General features: G+C 43.3%; 2 protein-coding genes across 27 annotated transcripts in view; one reads left to right on the forward strand and one right to left on the reverse strand.

Moving 5' to 3' along the window:
- LOC310888937 (SET-binding protein-like) overlaps positions 1 to 23,317 on the reverse strand; it is a 310,630-nt gene that overhangs the window by 131,754 nt on the left and 155,559 nt on the right. The gene's annotated exons all lie outside the window — the stretch shown is intronic.
- Positions 5,268 to 22,158, forward strand: LOC310888940 (uncharacterized protein). Of its 7 annotated transcripts, none has more exons than XM_083852601.1 (3): positions 5,268 to 17,521; positions 19,365 to 19,445; positions 20,604 to 22,158. In XM_083852601.1, the coding sequence occupies exon 1, from the start codon at positions 8,895 to 8,897 to the stop codon at positions 10,371 to 10,373; it is 1,479 nt and encodes a 492-aa protein (XP_083708727.1). In that variant the 5' UTR covers positions 5,268 to 8,894; the 3' UTR covers positions 10,374 to 17,521; positions 19,365 to 19,445; positions 20,604 to 22,158. The 7 variants fall into 7 exon arrangements, with proteins under 7 accessions (XP_083708727.1, XP_083708725.1, XP_083708726.1 ...); XM_083852599.1 differs by having other exon boundaries at positions 5,268 to 16,872; positions 17,409 to 17,521; positions 19,365 to 22,158; XM_083852600.1 differs by lacking the exons at positions 19,365 to 19,445; positions 20,604 to 22,158 and having other exon boundaries at positions 5,268 to 10,633; positions 14,768 to 14,853; positions 16,734 to 18,929.

Consider the following 23,317-nt stretch of genomic DNA (forward strand, 5'->3'; position numbering starts at 1 on the left):
TCTCAGAGAAAGAAATTAGATCAGGGTTCATATTTTGCTGTGATTTACATCTTGTGCAACCCCATTACATTTAATGGGACTACTGAAGGTCTGTGTCAACATGGAATGTGACTCTTCATGCCTACATGCCAAGATTCATGGACTAGATTACAGTGGTCAGTGTTTTTAGGATAAGACTTTATCTCCGGGGACTACTGATAGAGACTTTAGTTTTATTTCTTTGGGGATTTGCTTTTCCTTTGTTTGCTTCCTTAGGAATATTTGAGGGGACTATCCAGTCAGTCAGATGCCCGCATTTCACAAATTTTCCTGTCCACAATTATTCTAAAGGGAGTAGCTGCACTCCTGGCATGTATACTGCCATATTCTTGATGGCACCTCACTTTATTATTGATCATATAGAATATGTAGCACTCAGAAGGGACCAGTACTGCCTGCAAGTGAAATGTCAAGGCCAAAGCCAAGACAGGCAGTATTTTATGTGTATGTATGGTGATATTCTCCCGCTTAACTTCTATTTGCTTTCTTGCTTTTTCTTTTTTTTTTTTTTTCATACTGCAGGGACCTGAAGTGAGTATATGTGGGCTTATATATACATTTTTTGGTAAAGATTTATAATATTAAATTACTATCATGGATGAAACAGAGTTGCTATGAGGGTCCTGTGCCGTTGTGTTGCTACACAGTTTTTGATGTTAATGAAACAACAGATTGCATGCATATATGTGAGATGTTACTGAATGAAATGTTTTGGTGCCTTTTGCCATCCCTCAGGAGGGTTGTAAGAGTATTATGAATATTTAATATTTCTATTCAATTTTTTATTAGATTTTGTAGCACTTTGTAAACTACAGGAAGAACTTACTGCTTTGTCCCATGCACTTTTTGAGACTGGGACTATAAGCTGCTATACAGCATTTAGAAACCAACCCAAAGAGAGAAAAACACTATAGCAAAATTACCCCCATTTACTAAACTACTGCAAGCTATATGAATAATTCTGTAGGATATTTCATAACTACAGTTTCTAAGGAGGGCTGGGAGCACATTTCTCACCTGAAATACAACACTCGGGGCCCACTCCCACACAGGAGTTTCCTCTCAGAAGGAAAATGCCATCTATAAAATCACTTGTGTCTTGTGCAGAAACTAATGCATGCAGGAAACAGAGACAGACGTAACTCTCCCACCAGTTTATTCTGTCATGGCTGGAGAACTTTCAGTGGGATATTCCAAAGGAAACTTTCTGGGGTCACCCTGGAGCAGAAGCAATTCCCATTTTATCCTATACCAGCAGCTGCTGGAAGCACGTGGCCTTTCTCTAGGTGTAGCGACTCTGTGGGAGTGGGATGAAATCTAATCTGGGAAACTCTAAATTAAGACATGCCTACACTTGGTGCTTAGCCTATGCTCTTAAATTTGTTTTTGTCCATCTCCAACTGCTATCATGCAAAATCCTATTTTATGAAAGCTTACTTGTACTTTGAGCTTGCAGTCCCTTGCCCAGAAGAGGACATACATTTAAGTATTACCTTTTTGGTGTACCACACCAGAAAACCATGGGTATTGCCTCTCAAGTGGCACTGATACCTCATTGCCTTCACAACAGAGGTAAGATATTGCAGGCGTTATGGAGAGACTGTTTTACTCCCCCAAACTGGAGGTCACCTCATTAAAATCTGCAACAACAGACTACCTTCAACAACAGAATAAATGCAAAAGAACCCTAAACCAAAACCAGAGTCCTGAAGCATTACCACATCCCTTCCCATTTCTAACTGCAAGTGGGTGCTTTTGATCACACCACAGCGTTTATCCACCTCCCTCCTAAATTCGCATAAAAAGATCTTCAAGGCTCAGTTTGAATCTCTTGCTCTCTAATGGGGCAGAGGACCAGTGTTTGCTACTCTGCAGGTTGCTTCACTCATCCTTTATTAATGGTTTGCCTTTCTCCCCTGATACCTCTCAGCATGAACCCAGGAAGCCCAGCAGCTCTGTGACCTTTGCAGAGGCAAAGAGGGGGAAGAGGGAAGAAGAGAATCTGGAGGTGGGTTTGATCCCCACCACAAACACTGACCACACTGTGAAACAACCAGCTGCAAGAAAAGACATAGGTCTGAGAATGGAAAACAAGATATTCTGAAAGCTAGGAGGTGTTGAAGGAGGAAGAGCCACAGCAGCTGATGGGGAGGGAGCTGGGAGTGGGAGGAGGGAACCCTCTGTCACATGCGTTTGGCATATTATTATTTTTCAGTACTCACATTAAGAACAACCAAACCACAAAGTTTCATAACTTGTCATTTAGCTTAGGGGAAGAATTAAAAAAAAAAGTTAAGACAAAAAATAAAAACAACTCTGAACCACAGAGAACTGCAAGGTGACCTTCAAACAGGATCTGGGGTGAGCAACCCATCTCTTGCCTTCAGATGTCATTTCTTAGCTCCCTCTTTTCAAAGGCAGGATGAAAGAATTTCTTGAGACTGCTGCAGGAAGACGAACAGAACAAGGACTTCCTGTTTGTACTTCTGTGTTCCTCTTTTTGAAATAATAACAGTGAAGAGTCTGATCAGAAGTGACTGCCTGGGGGATTTTTTCTTTCAGCACTTAGTGCACTTCTCTCGCTGCTAGTGAAGGATCCACATAAATAAGTGGAGGGTTTGAAGGAAACAGCCAAATTGATTGCACACCCATCAGTTTGCACACAAACACTGCCAAGTGCCTGAAGTACACAATCCAAAAGAAGAGAACAGCACATTGTGTTCTCTTGAACTGGTTTAACTTCTTGCTATCTTAGGCACTCCTTGTAATAATTGCTTACATTTAAGACACAAGAATGATTTTATTTAATTTTTTTTTCACTTAACCTTCCCCTGCAGTTCTATCACAGTTTGAATTCATAGATCTTAGAAATCTCACAGGTGTCAGGATCTGTGATGGCATTTAGGTGGGGAAGTAGAGGTGTAGAAAGATGATGTCATTTGGTCACTATCCACCAGAGGGGATAATCCTGCCATCTCACTCAGACCTCCCAAATTATAGACCCTGCCTTTGCAAATTACTAGCACTTTAAAATATGCACGTGTAAGAAGATATAAACTGTCATGTCTCAGGATATACGCCAAACACTGAGCTGGGCAGTGGATAAGGAGATGTTTTTCTTATGAGCAAATTGTAACTACTATTCTTGTCTACTATGTGGTTTCTTGCACTCTCCTTTAAAGCATCTGGTGTTGGCCACAGTTGGTAATTGAAAGCTCGTAATAAGAAAATAATAAGACTTTGACTGGTGTAATGGCTCCTAGGTTCCAATATTTAATAAATCTCGAGAGTTACAAACCAGCTCATTTACTCAGTATTAGCATCTAGGAAGCTTTCCTAAGTGGAATGAAGGCCAGCTTTTGTTGAATTTGAGCGTTCGTTGGCAGGATCAGAAAAGGGTTTAGATCCTTACATCCTCATTTATAAGCGTTAGCTTTCTAAACATGAGCCCATTCATTTAATGATGGAAGAAAATCATTCATGTTTCCCTGCACAGCTCCCACTGCTGTCCTCCAGCTATAGCAGAGGCTCTGGATATAAGGCACTCAGCTGGCAACCATGATGCAGCGTTAAGCACCTCCTGGACCACAAAAGATGTTCTGCATCTCCCAAAATGGCATTAGCACCTCACAGGGCTTGCTCATCAACACCACCACATGATAAAACCTATTATTATCTCTTAGTAAATTATTCCCACAGTACAGGAGCAAAGATTCACCTCTTTCAGAAAAGCAGTTAGCAGAAAGCATCTCGAGTCATAAACTAGTCTGGTGTGTGTCTCCATGAGGTTGTTGGTATCTCCAAGATAACAACTCCTTCAACTACTTCTTGAAGAGCAGCAGTGATGCTTGCTAAGACACTTTCGTATCCTCAAGAAAACTAACTAACTTCTTCAATTTTGCCTTTAGTGGGAGAAGGGTACAATCTCAGAGAGTTAAAAATGAGAATGATCCTAGTTTAAAACCAAACAAAATTAAGAGACTCTTCAGGAAAGAAAAAAAAAAAAAAGAAGAAGATTTTAGGGGAACAAATATAAAGAGGTTTCTGTATTTCCCTGCACTTCTCATGATCTATCAGACCGTAGTGAGTTCTGGCAAAGTGGGAAAAATAAATGTCACTTCAGAGGTTTCACAGGTCACCCTAAAGGCTTCACTGTTTGTTTCCTGCTGGAGAGACCCCTTAGGTGTTTTCTGTACCTGCGCCGCCAGTGAAGCTGCTGTTGATGTCAGCTGGAGTCAGTCATGAAGGAGAGAAAACTGCACTAAAAAAAGTGAAAACTGGCTCCGCTAAATGTGAAATTTTACAAGAGGAAAGAAAGTGTAAGATCTCAAAGTGAAAAGTTTCTTCCATATCCACAGTTCAGGGCAGTGTACGGTGGTTTTCCCTTGGGCAACCTTTGCACAGAAGTCTCGGTCACAGCAAGATTTGTGCCTCTGTACTGGGTCAGGCTGGGATGTTAACTTTCCCTGCAGCAGCCCATACAGTGCTGTGCTCTGCACTTGTAGCTAGAACAGCGATGGTATCACACCAGTGTTGTGTCTGCTGCTGAGCAGTGCTGGCACAGCATCAGGACTCTCTCTAACCCTCCTAGGGGGTGGGCAAAAATGTGAGAAAAGAAACATCACCAGGGCAGCTGACCTAAACCAACCAAAGGGATATTCCATACCACATGATGTCACACTCAGCAATAAAAGGTGGAAAAAGGAGGAAGAGGGGAGGGGTGGGCTCTCGTTGCGAAAACGTCTGTCCTCCTCCCGAACACCGGCTACGTGCGTTGAGGCCCTGCTTCAAGGACGTGGTCCAGCATCGCTCATTTGTGGGAAGTAGAGAGTAATTTATTTCCTCTGCACTTCCACATAGCCTTTGCTTGTTTTGTTTAGTTTTCCCTTTCCCCCTCCCTTTTCCCCTTTCCCTTTTTTTTCCCCTTTAGTTAAATTGTTAATTGTTTAGTTAAATTGTTTAGTTAAATTGTTTAATTAATAATAATCTTTCCTTAATAATTATTTCTTTTTTCCTTTAATTAAATCATCCTTATCTCAACCCGTGAGTTGTTCTTTCCTTTACTTCTTCCCCTCCTCATCTAAGGAGGGGGAGGGAGAGAGCGGTTGTGGTGTTCAGCTGCCTAGCACGGTAAAACCACCACAGTCCTTTTTGGCACCCAACGTGGGGCTCGAAGGGTTGAGATAACAGTAGAATTGATTAAAACGCTTACAACTAACACACTTACTTGCTAGTCACCATGTTCAGTGTCCTGTTAATGTTGGCTTGTTTGATCATGTGTCATGCAATCCCTGTCATGTTCTCCTTTCTCCTCTATATCCGATCCGAGAATGTGCTACAATCTGTGTTCGTTTTTTTTAATTCGCTGTGCTGCCAAGCACTGGCCCTGAGTTTAATCTGGCATTCAGGCTCTGCACTGTTATCATTTGGGTCTCATGGAAACTATCTTTTAGAGAATATTCAGAATTACACTGCCTTCCTTTCCTCATCTGGAAGTCAGTTTATGAATAATATCAGGAATGGTGCCTCCTCCTTCTTTCACAGTGGGCTAATTACAACAGTTTCTGAGTATTTTGAATATCCATGTGTAACCCATATATTACTATTCCTAATTCTGAATAACGGGTTTCCTCTTCTTTCTAAGATTAGTCGACTGTTTAGAAAGCTTACCCGGGAATCTGTCCCGAAACAGTCTTGTGGCAGGTGGCAAGGTGCGTGGGAGGATATCGGCAGGTACCTGTCACGGGTGTCTCCTTCGATAGTTTTGAACTTCACCCCTGAACAAGTGCAAAATCCTAAAAACCTGATAGAATGTTTGAGAGTCGTATGCCCTGACCCTGATAATGCCGGAGAACGACAGCTTGCAGCATTGTGCTGGGTCCTGGCTTACTCCTATCAAACACTGTTTAACATCATCCAGCACCTTGAAGAGAGGGAGGAAGTCTCTGAATCTGATGACCAGATAACACATGCTGTGACTGACCCAGAGGATCAACCAACTATGGTATCAGTCGCCCCCATAGTCAAGTCAAAACAATGGAAACGGAAGTCAGCTCGTTTAGTAAGGGAAGAAGCCTCTCCTAAGAAGGAGGGAGAAGGGGAGAAGGCAGGCACCTCTAAAGCAGAGCCATCACAAAAACAGCAGGAAGAAGAGATGGAAATCATAAAGGAATCAGAAACCATTCGATCCCTATCCCTGAGTGAGTTGCGAGAAATACAAAAGGATTATGGTCGACACCCAGGTGAACTCATCCTCACCTGGCTGCTTTGATGCTGGGATGCTGGGGCCAATAGCCAACAACTAGAAGGCAATGAAGCCAATACCTGGGATCCCTCTCTAGAGAAAGGGTCATTGACAAAGTAATTGGGAGAGGGACACGGGTTCTCAGCCTCTGGAGGCGACTCCTGGCAGCTGTGAAAGAAAGGTATCCCCATAAGGAAGATATTGTATATCAAGTAGGCAAGTGGGCCACCATGGATAAAGGTCTCCAACATCTGCGGGAATTAGCTGTGCTGGAGATGATTTACAGTGATTTGGACAATGCCCAGACACCTCAAGATCGTGATGAAGTCCAGTGCACAACATCCATGTGGCGTAAATTGGTGCAGAGTGCACCATCATCACATGCCAGTACACTGGCAGGAATTCATTGGGATGAGGGGATGGGACCAACAGTGTATACTATGTCCTGCCAGCTTCAAAAAAATGAAGACAATCTCTCTGTTCCACTACGGGCCTGTGTCTCAGCTGTGAAGAAACTGTCCGAAAGACTTGACCACCTCGTAGAACGAGCATATCCCTCCTCATCCAGACGGAGTGATATTTCAGCCACTAAGAATCAGTATTTTCCTGCTCGAGAGAGAGAGTATCCAAGACGCACACCACGTGGCACCTTGTGGTTTTATCTGCGTGACCACAGGGAAGATATGAGGAAATGGGATGGTGTACCTACTTCAACCCTAGCTGCTCGGGTATGTGAACTGAAAGGAAATACAGCAGAAAGAAGAGGGGCTCCTAAGAAAAATGCTGCTCCAGTTTCTGTTGGGCAGTTCCCCAGAGGCAGTAGAAGAGCTGATGCTATTCTTGACCCCGATGAAGGGACCTCTGCTTCACATTTGCAAGAATTAAGTGGCAGACATTCCAACCAGGACTAGAGGGGCCCTGCCTCTGGCCAGGTAGAGGAGAGGGATAACCGAATTTATTGGACTGTGTGGATCCGATGGCCTGCACATTGGAACCACAAGAATACAAAACTTTAGTGGACACTGACGCACAATGTACCTTAATGCCATCAGGCTACCAAGGGGCAGAACCCATCTGTATCTCTGGAGTGACAGGGGGATCCCAACAATTAACTGTATTGGAAGCTGAAGTGAGTCTAACTGGGAATGAGTGGCAAAAGCATCCCATTGTGACTGGCCCCGAGGCTCCATGCATCCTTGGCATAGACTACCTCAAGAGAGGGTACTTCAAGGATCCAAAAGGGTACCGGTGGGCTTTTGGCATAGCTGCTTTGAGCACAGAGAAGATTCGGCAGCTGTCTACCCTGCCGGGCCTTTCAGAAGACCCTTCCGTTGTAGGATTGCTGAAGGCTGAAGAACAGCAGGTACCAATCGCTACCACAACGGTGCACCGACAGCAATATCACACCAGCCGAGACTCCCTGATTCCCATCCATGAGCTGGTTCATCGGCTGGAGAGCCAAGGAGTGATCAGCAAGACTCGCTCACCCTTTAATAGTCCTATATGGCCAGTGCGAAAGTCTAATGGTGAGTGGAGGCTAACAGTGCACTATCGCGGCCTGAACGAAGTCACACCACTGCTGAGTGCTGCAGTGCCGGACATGCTAGAACTCCAGTACGAACTAGAGTCAAAGGCAGCCAAGTGGTACTCCACAATTGATATTGCTAATGCATTTTTCTCCATCCCTTTGGCAGCAGCATGCAGGCCGCAGTTTGCATTCACTTGGAGGGGCATCCAATACACCTGGAATTGACTGCCCCAGGGGTGGAAACACAGCCCTACCATTTGCCATGGACTGACCCAGTCTGCACTGGAACAAGGGGGAGCTCCTGAACACCTGCAGTACATTGATGACATCCTCGTGTGGGGCAACACAGCAGAAGAAGTTTTTGAGAAAGGGAAGAAAATAATCCAAATTCTCCTGAAAGCTGGTTTTGCCATTAAACAGAGTAAGGTCAAGGGATCTGCACAGGAAATCCAGTTCTTGGGGGTAAAATGGCAGGATGGACGTCGCCACATTCCGATGGATGTGATCAATAAAATAACAGCAATGTCTCCACCAACTAGCAAAAAAGAAACTCAAGCTTTCCTAGGCCTTGTGGAATTCTGGAGAATGCATGTTCCAGGCTATAGTCAGCTTGTGAGTCCTCTGTATCGAGTGACTCGAAAGAGAAACTGTTTCGAGTTGGGCCCCGAGCAACAACAGGCCTTTGAACAAATCAAACAAGAAACAGCTCGTGCAGTAGCCCTTGGTCCTGTCTGTACTGGACCAGCTGTGCAAAACATACTTTACACTGCGGCCGGGGAGCATGGCCTCACCTGGAGCCTCTGGCAGAAAACCCCAGAAGAAACTCGAGGTCGACCTCTGGGTTTCTGGAGCCGGGGCTATCGAGGATCAGAAGCCAATTACACCCCAACTGAAAAAGAGATACTCACGGCATATGAGGGTGTTCGAGCTGCTTCAGAAGTTGTGGGTACAGAAGCACAGCTCCTCTTGGCACCACGGCTACCTGTGTGACATTGGATTTTCAAAGGGAAAATTCCCACTACACACCATGCAACTGATGCTACGTGGAGTAAGTGGATAGCGTTAATTACACAGCGGGCTCGAATGGGAAAGCCTAATCGCCCAGGAATCCTGGAAGAGATCATGGACTGGCCGGAAGGCAGAGATTTCGGAGTGCCGACAGAAGAGGTAACCCGTGCTGAAGAGGAACCAGCATACAATGAGTTGCCAGAAGACAGAAAGCAGTATGTGTTGTTCACTGACGGATCCTGCCGTGTGGTAGGGAGCCATCGGAAATGGAAAGCTGCTGTGTGGAGTCCCACACGACAAGTCGTGGAGGCCATGGAAGGGGAAGGCGAGTCGAGTCAGTATGCAGAAGTAAAAGCCATACAACTGGCCCTAGAAATTGCCGAAAGAGAAAAATGGCCAGTACTGTGTCTCTACACTGATTCATGGATGGTGGCAAATGCTCTGTGGGGGTGGCTGCAGCAATGGAAACAGAGCAACTGGCAGCGCAGAGGTAAACCTGTCTGGGCTGCTACCCTGTGGCAAGATATTGCTGCTCGGGTAGAAAACCTGGCTGTAAAAGTACGTCATGTAGATGACCACATGCCCAAGAGCCGTGCCACTGAAGAACATCAGAATAATGCAGAGGTGGATCGAGCTTCAAAGATTGAAGTGGCTCAGGTGGACCTGGACTGGGGACGTAAGGGTGAGCTGTTTGTAGCTCGATGGGCCCATGAAACATCAGGACATCTGGGGAGGGATGCCACATACAGATGGGCTCGTGATCGAGGGGTGGACCTGACCATTGAGGCCATCACACAGGTTACCCATGAGTGTGAGACCTGTGCTGCAATCAAGAGAGCCATGAAGGTAAAATCTCCCTGGAGCAGGGGGAGGTGGCTAGGGTTTCAATATGGTGAGGCCTGGCAAATTGACTATATCGGACCACTCCCACAAACCCGCCAAGGCAAACGGTACATACTCACCATGGTAGAAGCAACTACTGGGTGGCTGGAAACATACCCCGTAAACCATGCCGTGGCCCGAAACACTATCTTGGGCCTAGAAAGGCAAGTGCTGTGGCATCATGGTACAGCAGAGAGAATTGAGTCTGACAATGGGAGTCATTTCCGAAACAATTTGGTCACCTCCTGGGCCAAGAGGCATGGTATTGAGTGGGTGTATCACATCCCTTATCACCCACAAGCCTGTGGGAAGGTTGAGAGGTACAATGGACTGTTAAAGACTATGTTACGAGCATTGGGTGCTGGGACATGGAAACAATGGGACATAAACCTACCAGAAGCCACTTGGCTAGTTAACAACAGAGGGTCTGACAGCCATGCTGGTCCTGCCGAAACAAAACCCCTACACACGGTGAAAGGAGCTAAAGTCCCCGTAGTGCATGTAGGAAAGTGGATGGGGAAGGCGGTGTGGGTTGCTCCTGCCTCGGGAAAAGGCAAACCCACTTGTCAGATTGTCTTCGCCCAAGGACCAGGGTATACCTGGTGGGTAATGCAAAAGAATGGGGATATCAAGTGCGTGCCTCAAGGAGATTTAACCTTGGGAGAAAACTAATCTGTAATCTAAGTTATATGTTGTAGGAAGACGCTGCAGGATCAACGACAGGTCAACTTCGCAAGGAACCGGGCAAGTGCAACAAGGACTTGAGCTAAGCTGGTGCTGGCGTCCAGACATCCAACTCCGCCTGCTGTGAGTGACCACTTTGGCAGATGAAGACCAAATTGTCAACAGTTCTTATGAACGTTTTCTGAGAAAGACCTGTAGAATGAAAAGACATACCTACCCATCAATCTGTTAAAGGACAAGGAACAACGGTGATGAGAATACTTATATGCTAAAGTATGGGGGACCTGAGAGTGACACAAATGTTATGGAATAAGGGGTGGAGGTTGTACTGGGTCAGGCTGGGATGTTAACTTTCCCTGCAGCAGCCCATAGAGTGCTGTGCTCTGCACTCGTAGCTAAAACAGCAATGGTATCACACCAGTGTTGTGTCTGCTGCTGAGCAGTGCTGGCACAGCATCAGGACTCTCTCTAACCCTCCTAGGGGGTGGGCAAAGAAGTGAGAAAAGAAACATCACCAGGGCAGCTGACCTAAACCAACCAAAGGGATATTCCATACCATATGATGTCACACTCAGCAATAAAAGGTGGAAAAAGGAGGAAGAGGGGAGGGGTGGGCTCTCGTTGCGAAAACGTCTGTCCTCCTCCTGAACACCGGCTACGTGCGTTGAGGCCCTGCTTCAAGGACGTGGTCCAGCATCGCTCATTTGTGGGAAGTAGAGAGTAATTTATTTCCTCTGCACTTCCACATAGCCTTTGCTTGTTTTGTTTAGTTTTCCCTTTCCCCCTCCCTTTTCCCCTTTCCCTTTTTTTTCCCCTTTAGTTAAATTGTTAATTGTTTAGTTAAATTGTTTAGTTAAATTGTTTAATTAATAATAATCTTTCCTTAATAATTATTTCTTTTTTCCTTTAATTAAATCATCCTTATCTCAACCCGTGAGTTGTTCTTTCCTTTACTTCTTCCCCTCCTCATCTAAGGAGGGGGAGGGAGAGAGCGGTTGTGGTGTTCAGCTGCCTAGCACGGTAAAACCACCACAGCCTCCAGGGAAAGCAGCAGGCTAACACTCACCTCAGCCATCGTATTACCACCGGGTCACCCTGGGAGGAGCTGCTACAGACAGAAAATTCAGCGGTGCACATACCATGTCAGCAACAGCTGGATGTGGCAAGAGTGTCGTTTCCCCCATCATCGGAGAGGATCCGATTTCTCTGCAGCAGCAAGTGGGAATGGGAGAATAGCTAAACAGCATCAGGGCAGCCTGCAAACTGCATAGCCGAAAAATCAAAGAGTCACCTAGTAATGGCAATCCTGCCCCTTCCTGTGCCATCTAATTGCACCGTTACTGCTCCACACATCGGGCTGTGCAGGCGCTGTGTTAGATGCAACATATTGCTATCTTTGGGATCAGTGATGCACAGCCCCAGTCTGTGCATGGCTTCTGCAGCGACACATGTTTACACGCCCCCTCTACTTCACAGACCTTCCTGAATTCAAATTTATTCAGACCAGTGAGGTATGCCAGGATCACTCTGCCATTGCTTAGTTGGGCAACTGCAGATGTTGGGCTTTCAAGAGTAACTGTCCAGGAAGGTAATGGGCCAGGAGAAGGTGGCCTGATGACAGGCAGCTGGCAGGGACAGAGACTTGCTGTATGGCCATACATAAGCACTATTCGACCTCTCTGCATTTGTATGAAGAGTGATAAACTCACTCTCCCTTGGCAGTCCTCTATCTTCTCACCAATGCACTACAGAGCTTCTAAACTGGTTTGTGATCCAAGGTCAACCAGCACCACGAACCCAAGCCATCCTGCAGTGGGAACGTGCCTGAAGCATCCAGGTCACATCTTCCTCTCTGCTGTTCACAGAAAGACAACGACAGACTTTGCTGGGCTGAGGAGCCTGCCAGAGGTGCCCACATCTTCCCTGGATGACGAAGGATGTGTAAGGTGGTCATGCCCCTACGTTAAACACAGCCGCTGACATCAGACGTGGGCTGAGCATTGCTCCAAGCAGCTCACAGCGCATGATGACAGGCTTGTCATCTTGAGCGACAGGGCAAGACTCAAGGAATTTGGATACACTATACAGGAGATTGCTATTAACAGGATCCACAAGAGGCACAGGTCTAAACCAAACAACACCAAGTGATGAAGTGAATTTGGAGGAGCACCAGGAAGACTGCAAGACAGGAAGAAATGAAAGATGAAAGTGTTTTTAACACTGTGTCTCCACATGCTCAACACAGATTTTCTCAGAAGTTTTTGCTTTATAAATGCTCTGTGATATATTGTATTTTTTCCAGATCTGTCATTCATTCGATCATTGCTTGCAGGAAAAGGATCGAATTGCTGTGGCAGTTAGATTAATCCTTTAAAAATGGCTCATTTCTCCTTTTATTCTTAAAGGTTAAGGCATGGTAATTCCACTGAAATTGGTGGGACTATATACTATATACTGAGATTGGTGGGACTATATACAGGGTAAATGTCCTGGTTTCAGTTAGGATAGAGTTAATTAAAGTTAAAGGACTGTTGTGGTTTAACCCGGCTGGCAGCCAAACACCACACAGCCGTTCGCTCACCCTCCCCCCTCCTTCTCTGGGATGGGGGAGAGAAACGGGAAAGTGAAGCCAGTGAGTTGAGATAAAGACAGTTTATTAAGACAGGAAAATAATAATAACTAATAAAAATAATAATAATGGCAATAGTACTACTAATAATAATGTGTACAAAACAAGTGATGCACAATGCAATTGCTCACCACCCGTTGACCGATGCCCAGCCTATCCCCGAGCAGCTGGCCCCCCACCCCGGCTAGCCACCCCTATATATTGTTTAGCATGACGTCAGATGGGATGGAATACCCCTTTGGCCAGTTTGGGTCAGCTGTCCTGGGTCTGTCCCCTCCCAGCTCCTGCTGCACCCCCAGCCTGCTCGCTGGCAGGACAGAGCGAGAAGCCGAAAAGTCCTTGGCCTGGTGTAAGCACTGCTCTGCAACAATTAAAACATCAGCATGTTATCAACACTCTTCTCATCCTAATCCAAAACATAGCACCCTACCAGCTACTAAGAGAAAATTAACTCTATCCTAACTGAAACCAGGACAGTAAATAAGAAAAGGATCTGGCCCACCTTTACCCACATCCATGTCCCTAAAGAAAGGGAGTCATGTTCTCAGGTCCTCATCTTAAAATACGAAATGCTTCATCAACATGAGAATAAGACTCAAATAGTAACTAGCTCGTAAATAATGCAAAGTACTACCACCAAACAGGTACTCAGCCCTATAAATTAAGGGCTGCTGTTCCACAGATCCTAGGTGTCCCACAGAGGGACATGTCTTTCCTCAGGCATCTCAAAACGAGATGCCTGAATGTGAATGAGTCACTGTAGGCTTCCTTGATAGTCACTGGAGAGGAACAGGTACCCCAGAGGACAATTTGCCTAGCTCTGAAACAGGCATCCACGTCAAAGGGATTGCTCCCTGGAGATGCCTATTTCTTACTGTTGACTAAAAAGGGAGCCCAGGGTGACCAGTTCAGCCTTAGGCATCTACCTTTAGACATCTGAAGTTGTGTGAATCACACCCATAGAGGGACTAGTAGCTCATCTATCTTTTATATGTCACAGAACAGAGAAACTAAAGGGCAGAGAGAACAAGTAAGTGACTCAGCTCCAGAGCAGAAATGGGAGCCGGTCTGCTCTTTCCTCGTTTATAACAATGTCTTTTAAGCACTGGATTTCAGTTAGGACTCTGCCACCTTTAGTCACATCTTGTTTCTTTTCTACTGCAATGTGACAAACATGGGTTGGAGAGGAAAGCATTTATCTTCAGTACGTGGCTTCCAATAAAACAGGAGCACCTTTTTCTTCTCTTTACACCAAGCCCCAGAGAAAGGGTTTCCAGTCTCTGACTTGGGCTCTGTGGCATTGCAATATGTGTGTGTTGCAATACAAACAAGTCACAATCATCATCTGAAATGATGCAAACCTCAAACAAATCTCTGCATTTGATGGTGAGGGCATTTGCAGAGAGATGTGCACCGATGAGGGCAGTGCACCCAATTCACCAGCAAAAACACAAGGGGCTACACAAATACTAAATGTGTTAGAAACAGCCATTTGACACAAGTGTCTGTTTTCTCTTTATTCTGTTGCTATTATCTGTATTTTCATATATCAGGAGCCTATTGCACCATGCACTGCACAATGAATAACAGAAATGATAGTGCAGTTTCTATTTTTCCTAGTGCTGTATCTACTAAAGCCAAAGTGAAAGAATATCATTGAAAATACCTCCATATAAAAAAAATCCCGCAGATATATATAGATGCTATATGGAGTTTTAATCTTATCACGCAGGTAACATGTTCCTATGATCAGCTTCCAGATACACCTAGAAACAACAGGGTTCCTGCCAACTTTGCGCTTTCAAGATATTTCATAATGGACATTAGCAGGAGACATCTGTAAGTATAAATATCTCTCCTGCTCTTCGTTTTTCTTATCTTTATCTTACAGTACTCTCTTCATCTCATAATTATTGCAGCTGTGTGCTTTGTTTTATCTTTTTGAAACTGCATGCTCCTTAAGGAAGAAGTCGGGAACTTTAACACATCTTGTTATCAGTGTACATGTCTAGGGCAGAGTATGCTGTTGTAAATGGTCTCCACCCACAATTCGGATGATTCAGTGACCCAAGAAATCTGTGATCAGAGTTAGTGTAAGAAGATACAGTTGTACACATACACAAATTTCCAAACACATATTCTTATTATTTTAAAATATGCATATATGTTATTTAGCATGTTTATTTTTTGATGATCTGGCATAAATGGATAGTGAAATTGTTGAGCACCAACAACACACAGCTGGAACTTCATCGAGTTTGCTTTTATACCAATCATGCCACAACCTGACCCTCAAATCCTGTGCAAATTACTTTTTCCAAGCTGTCCAACCAAAACATAGATTTAGAAATGTCCACATACCCTCCCAGAGTGTTTAGCATGCATTAGATGAAGGTCATAATAAAAGTACTAGTTTTATTATTCTACCGTTTCAGCAGATGGTCTAAACTATTAAGAATCAGTTTGAGCCTATTAAGAATATCATTGATTCTATTTCCAGGCAAAATTACAGCAGTTCAACCTCATTACTTACCTGTCAATGTGAGAAGTAGCTGAACCTTCATCCATCACATTCACCTACTTTTCGCCCAGAATTCTTGATCTATTTTGCTGAGATTTCTTTGTTACTAAACTATTTTTTTCCTCCAAGTTCTATGGCAATGCAGGCATCTGTTTCCAATCCTCCTGCTCTCTTCCCTCCCAATATATATAGACATGTATGAAGAATATCTAGTCTTCATCTAGCATATTTTTCCAAGAATCTCGACGTATATCACAAAGGATGAATGTGTCATTAGACCCATTACTTAGATGAGACATCAAAGCTGTGCAGTGATTTTTCTATAGAATTTTAAAAAATGTTGTGATCTCTGAAGATAAATTGAGAAATCAATGCTGACACAGCACAAGCTTCAATTTTGAAATCATATGGGCTCCCAGAATTTCCAGAACTACTGTCAACTCATTTGTCCAGTTGCTTCTCTAGCTTCTTAAGCCAATTGTTTTTAAATAATTTCCAATATTTTTTTTTCTTTTTCTTTCTATATATACTCTTCTAGACTATATATTTTATTTTGTTCAAGGTTTGAGTGGTGCTTCATGCTGCATATTAATTAGCAAAGTCATTAGTTACTTATTCCTGAGTTTTGAAAAACCCAGTTTGATCTTTGGAGGTCTTGTTTTGGAGGCTTTGGAGGCTTGAGATTCAGATACATATTACATACTCACATTTTTTTTTTTTTAAATAAAATTAGCCACAAGCTAGATAACTGCAATTTGACTATAAGCAAGATTTAAAACTTCAAAGGCTATCCAGCTACATTTATTTTATCAATCACGTCTATACTAATCATACCTTAATCACATCTAGCACTGAAATAAGACTATTACCAACATCCATGACTACCATATTTATTCATTCTTCTGGACACATGAGATGTAACCACTAAAGGTACAGGCATTCAACATATCCTTGTGACTATAGCTGTGATATATTTTCTTGCATAAATTTAGAGAGGAAAAGGAAAATTTTGATTGCGATAACTCAATCACATTTGAGGAGAAGTATGTAACACATATCATCTATCTATTTTTATATGACAACATAGAAATAGAGAAAAAAAATGATGCTTTGAATTCACTAAAGAGATGTATTTGCTGATCTCTAATACAACTGCCACTTCAGGGGAATGTGGTGTTTTTTTTTTTTCCCATCACAGAGAATATTTGGAAACACAAGAAGCACCAGTCAATATCTTCAGTTGCTTGATAAGCAGCATTAAACAAGAGAAAGATCAATTCTTTTTCTGCTATGTTCTACTATGAGTGTCTACACAGAAGGCCCATGTTTCAGCCAAGGTAATTAATGATTAATGCAAAGCAGACATGGCTTGTTCAGAGAAAGCGGGGGGGGGGGGGGATGAAACTAAGCACTGCATGAAGGCTTCGTTAAAAAGGAAAAGGCAGAGCGTCATCCTGGAGGGAAATAATAAGTCCGAAGCCTTCCTCTGCACTCCTTGAACTTCCATCTATCCAGCAGGTTGCTCAACCTTTTTCCTACAGTGTTTGATGGTCTACATGGAAGGAAAGACCTTCACCAGGTAGTGATCTGGAGAGAAATTGCCAGTTTATGGTGGTCCGTGGTTCTTCAAATCGCTGAGTCAGCTGGGTTGGAGAGGGCTTTGGGCTTGACCACTTAATCCACTCCCCAAGCTGTGGTTGCAGCCACCCTCACTGTTAGTATCCTTGACACGCTGTGACTGGAGTATAGCATGCACCAGAGGTAGCTCCCAGCTTGACACCTGCTTCTACTGCTTGTAAGATCTTAAGAGCTGTACATGTTTAACTAATATTTACTCTCTTTCAACTTATGGGCTGGATTTTGTCTTTTGTAGCCAGCTGGAGGGGCAGTGCAGCAGTGGAAAGCACAGGAGAAATTTGGGCTGGCTTGGCTTGGGATCCTGATGGGCTGCAGCTTTTGCTGAGGGACTCAAGCTGGCCCCATAAGGTACCTCTTAGAAACAAGAAAGTGATATACTTTAATTTTAGATCTGCTCTCTGTGGTGGCATTCATCCTCTCCTAGTTTCTTTGTGCTTTGTCTAGTGCCTATGGCATCTAATGTCAGCCACTGCACTGAGTAAAAAGCCACCTTGGCTACTCAGTGGGAAGCTGATAAAGCTTCCATCTTCCTGGAAACACTACAAAAAATACCCGATGAAGGGCTGAACTGCTCAGAATTGACCCAGTTGAGATCTACAGCTTGGGCTCTTCACCTAAGGCAAGAAGATTTAAATCATTTTTTCAAAGAACTGAGCAAGGTTGTCCCCTTTGCAAGCTCAGCCAAAGAGATGACACCCCTTCCCCTCTTACACCAGGGCTGCTGTCTAGATCACACAGATGAGCCATGCTGAAGCTCTTTGTCTCTCAATCCACATCTCACACCTCACTGGATAAAGCCCTAAGGCCACCGATGGCTCTTAGCAGCAGACGTTCACCCATCTAGGCTGCTGAAACTGTGCCAGATGAAATCAATGGGATTGGAAGCATTTAAACAGGAATTACTACTGCTCAACCAGCTAAAAACATCCTTTCTCAGACACAGCCCCATCTGCATCCCTTTGCTTGAGCTATAAACAAAGTGCATCAAACGTGTGGTAGCATCAGTCTATGTGCAGGTAGCAGCCTCTGCTCCTTGCCTCCTCAAGGTAAGAGCCATTACAAAAGAAAAAGGAAGAAGTATGGTTTACTGTACATGGTTCTCACAGTTCTGGAAATTATATCACTACCATACCCATCTGACAGGGATGTTCTGAGAAATGGCCACGTGATGAAGAGCTTTGAGATCTCTGTGTTAAAAGGAGACACAGCAATGTTACCACAATTTAATTCATGCATGCATGCACTTCAACCCAGACTAATTCCCTGGGGTCAAAATGAAATAGAGTTTAAATCTAACAAGGGTAGGAACTTGTAACCAATTCCTAGGCTTCTCAAAAAGAATATCAAATGACGTGAAATTCTTAACTGCCCTGAATGAGACAGACATCTGAAAGAGAGTTACTTGTTTCCTATCAGAAAATTGAAATGAAGCTCATTTTTTACCTTCTTTCTGCTACTCCTAGAAAATAAAATTTGTTAAAGTATAAAAATAGACTAAGCTTTACTAAAACCAAGTGTAGTTTTTAAGCACCTACTTGAAAAGGACAAGTTGTTTGCACAACTAATATGATATTAGGAAACTTTAGACATTTCTTTCACAACTGACAAGGAACTGAATGCATTAGACAGGCCTGTTTCACATTAGAAGCCACAAAGGCTCCAAAGTCCATATTCTTTGGATTTTTCTCTGAACTCCATTGTTTGTGGTTAAAAAAAAAAGGGTCTGACCCATTTTAAAAGAAGGAAATCATATTTCTTAGTCTGCAAATGATACTCACTGCTAGCAGAAAAACAACTGGAGCTTAATCCTCCCGAAGAAAGGAAATGTATCAGGTCAAAGTCGCAACACATAATACCCCCAAAAAAGAGGGAAAAAAAATACACCAGGTCCCAGTTGATGGTGCAGAACCACATAGCACTGACAATGGTTACAAATGGCTCTGTCAAGCCCTGCAGAATTACACTCAACAAAGCAGCAAGATTTTTTGGTGTAAGGATAGCATTACTTTTGGGCAAGGCAGAATTGTACCTTTATTCTCATATATCACTTCATGGTGGGAAGTGATGCACACGGTAATAAAAAGCAATAATCTATCTTCAAAGTCCTTTTGAAAGGTCTAACTCATTCCAGTTCCTCAGGGCAAGGCAAGACAAAGCTAAGTATTGCCTTGTGATTGTGTCCATTTCACAGATGGGAAAGATGAGCCAAGAAAGTGAAGGATTAAATCAGGAGGTGGGACGATGACTTCCCTTTTGGATGTTCAGACTGCAGGTACAGTTAATCCTTCTTTTTGCATTTGCATTCAACTCGAGAGTAAACATTTCTGCGCTTTCTACCAATGCAGCACATGAGATCACTACATCTGCAATTCATTGTGCAGCCTGAGTGCACCAATTGGCCTGAACATCAGGGAAATAAGCCCACAAGTTTGGATGAATCTCTGGCTTTTTGCCAAGCACGCAGAGATCTTGTTACTTAGAATAATTACTGAGTTAACCTCTTTGCAGGGAGAAGAGGAAATTACAGGAGCTTTTTTTTTTTTTTTTTTTTTGTCAAGCTTTACCATGAAAACTCAGGACATCCTGGGTCTCTCTCCTGCTCAGATCCTTAGGTTTCCTCTATGTTCCAGCAATTCTCAATGCTAATGGATTTAGCAGTGAGAAAGACACATATCGAAGTAGGGATTTTTTCCTGCTGCTGAAGGAAGGAGAAACAAAGACTTAGCATGACTACAGACAATCTCGTACTGAAGTTGTGGACTGCTCATTTTCCCTTGGAAACTCAAGTTAATCACTTTCTCTTTTCTTGGTATTCCACAATGAGCTGCTCTCTGAGGCACTGACCCTGTTACTACTGACTACCAACCCCAACACTTATCATGATAAGTCTCATTGGTTAAAGCAGCCTTCTAATGGTTTTCACATACACTTTACAGCCTGGCATAATTCACCACTGCCTCATCCCAATGCAAAAGATCAGTGAAAAACTGACATTTTATTTGCATAGTGCATGGGTTTCCTGTAGTGCCAATATTTCTGAGTTGTAGAGCAATAGCCATTAGGACCTCAATTTGTTGGCCAAATTGAGGTTGAGAAATTACCGAAACAGGTCTCTGGTGATCATAGACCAAAGGTAAAGCAAGTCAGTCTTCATCTGCCCTTACTGCCAGTATATTACAGACCACACAATTACCCTGGTTACTCCTTGCATCCTCAAGTCCAGTAAAGTTTAACCAAATCACATATTCTGCAAAACCCTCCTATCATATCACAAGGCAGCAAATCCTCAGGAACCAACTTGGCTTAATCTGTTAAACATTTGCCCCTTTACTGTAATTTGCACTTGTCTGGTTTTAACTTCTGGTCATGCGTTTTGTTCTGTTTTGTCATTGTGGTGGGTACTTTAAATGGGTAATTTCTTTGTATACAGAACTCCACGACTTGCACTTTATTGGATGACACTGAGTTGCCTGGCAAGTCAGTCTTTTTCAGTGCCTGTTGTCATGAAAAAGCAATCTGTCCAGGAGAAGAAATTACAAAAAGGATGTGAAATCATGACAGCTCAGGTAATTTCCTTTCCAGCTATAGCTCTGTTGACATTAACTACAACATTAGCAGCTATGAATTAGGTTTGTCATGTACACTCCATGCAAAGAAGAAAACAAATGGAAAAGGTCAATATTTACTCTCTGTCAGCTTATTTTCTGCAAGTCTATTTTTTACCTAAAGTTCTCCAAAACCATCCCAAACCATTTTGCCAAGGAAACTGCTATTTGCAGATCGGGTGACCACGTTTGCTTAAGCACATTGTAGAGCAAAATTAAAATAAAAAGAAAATAAACAAAAATAATAGAAAACTTCTTTCAACCATTTCTCATCCACTATTTTATTAACCACAATTGTAAGGTTAAAAAAAATACCTATTCCGTTAATCTCTACGGCATCAGGACTCCAAAGCTTACTTTCTACTTAGTCCTGCTAACTTTCAGCACATACTGATGTTGTGTGGCACCATGCAAAGCAGACTGGACTGTGATTTTTTTTTTAAATGGCAACTTGGTCAAATCATGCTTTAGATTATTAACAAATACCGTACCCTAGGATCAGCTCAAACTTTCCGCTATATGCTTGAGGTGACTGAATGATAAACAAAAGATAAGTGGGAAATTTTGATGCTGGCATATGCCATCTGGTTAGCTTTTAGAAGGAGGAAGTGAGAAGATGCATGGTTGACTTGCCAGAGTAGTTGAAAGGAAAAGAAGAGAAAAAAGTACAGTGTTTCAGACTTTACTTTCTTATGTAGATACCTATAATTAGACTTTTACTTGTACAGAGGGGTGCCAAAATAAACAGGACTTACTCTCAGAGCATCCATTAGCTTCTATTTGGGTACTCAGTGTGCTAAGGATCATTGCGAGAAAGTTTACTTTTAAGTGCCTAAAAAGGGTTGAAGTGACTGTCTAGGAAACATTTCTGTCTGATGTCTGATTTGGACATTTCTGGCAAGGCAAAAGCACAAGGATAATGGGATGTCAGAAATTGATTCATTTCCTGGCTAGATCAAATTCCAGACTGATTTAATATAAGTGGCCAAAGCATAGAGAAAGGAACTAATGTGGTACTGTTCATAAGAAATAATGTAATTAAACTTGGGTGAAGGAAATTTAGATGAGACATTGAAAGAAACTAGTAAATGGTAAGGATTGTTGCGTGTTGGTGCAGGTCACCTGAAGGACTCACCACTGCTGGATGTATTTAAGAGCAAAGTAGATGAATGTGCATTGAGTGGTTTGAGGTAGAGTTGCTCCTGCCTTAAGGAGGATGGATGCAGTGACCTCTCCAGCTTGATCTGTTCAGACATCTGTCATAGGTAGCTCTAGAGAGAAAGTGTCCTCTAAAGGTGACCAGCACTGGTACCAGACTGATGGCTCACTCTCCAGATGGCCATATCTTTGTTACTTCTATGACCTTATATTCTTAGTGAGGATAATAAGATAACTTGATTTAGAAGACGAGAGGAGAGGAGAGGAGAGGAGAGGAGAGGAGAGGAGAGGAGAGGAGAGGAGAGGAGAGGAGAGGAGAGGAGAGGAGAGGAGAGGAGAGGAGAGGAGAGGAGAGGAGAGGAGAGGAGAGGAGAGGAGAGGAGAGGAGAGGAGAGGAGAGGAGAGGAGAGGAGGTAATCTTTCCCCTCAACTTTGTGAGAGTTTCTAAATAAAAAGACAGTACAAGACGAGTGAGTATCATCTTTCTCTGTGCGATTATATGGAACCTTTCATGTAAAGATCTCAAAGCACTTTTCAACTGTTAATTAAACCTTGCATGCTCCAGGGATTGAGGGGGATATTATTAATCTGCTCATTTGTAAAATACAAATGGAGCTAACAAGGTGAGGCGCCCTGCCTTAGGCAGTATGGCAGAGCAAGAGCAAAGACAGGCACAACCTTGGGGCCAGGTTTTCTCTAAAGTCAGGAGTTTTACTCCTGCAGGACTGCTGAAAATAGGAAAACACAACATGGGTAACACAGGGAAATCCAATTCCAGATTTGATGCAAAATGGCAAAAAAATCCCATAGCTTCATGATCTTCAAATCCCCTTTGGATCCCTTCCTCTACTAGACCTGCCACTTATGACCATTGTCAGCATTTGCACTGCCCAAAAGAAAAGCCATAATAAAGTGAAGACCTCTGCATAGAGCAATATAGATGGGCAAACGCTCACAGAGCATTGAGGTGGTCATGATGCAGTATTACAGACCTCAGGACACACTGGCTTTTCTAGACACCAGGTGTCTAGAACATAATGAACTCTTAATTAATGGCTAAATAATGATCTCTTACAATTAAGCCATCAGAGGACAGAGAAAAGAATAATGGTAAGTACAATTCCCTGTTTATAGTACGAGTCCCTCCCATTTTTTATGACCTGGACTCTCTTCCTACCCACCTTTCTTGCCCGGGCCTTTACTTTCCTATTTTTCTTGCACAAGAGAAAGAGAAATGCAGTTTTGGTCACAAATAAGCCTTTCTTGGGAAATTAGGAGCATCTCTTTCTGCATTCAGGTTGGGGGGCAGAAAGGGAAGAATAGCTCACCTGAAATTTTAACAGTCAGTGTGGAAATACCCACATATGAACTCCAGGCCCTT

Source organism: Anser anser (assembly GCF_964211835.1).
Source record: "Anser anser genome assembly, contig: SUPER_W_unloc_6, whole genome shotgun sequence".
Classification (NCBI taxonomy): domain Eukaryota; kingdom Metazoa; phylum Chordata; class Aves; order Anseriformes; family Anatidae; genus Anser; species Anser anser.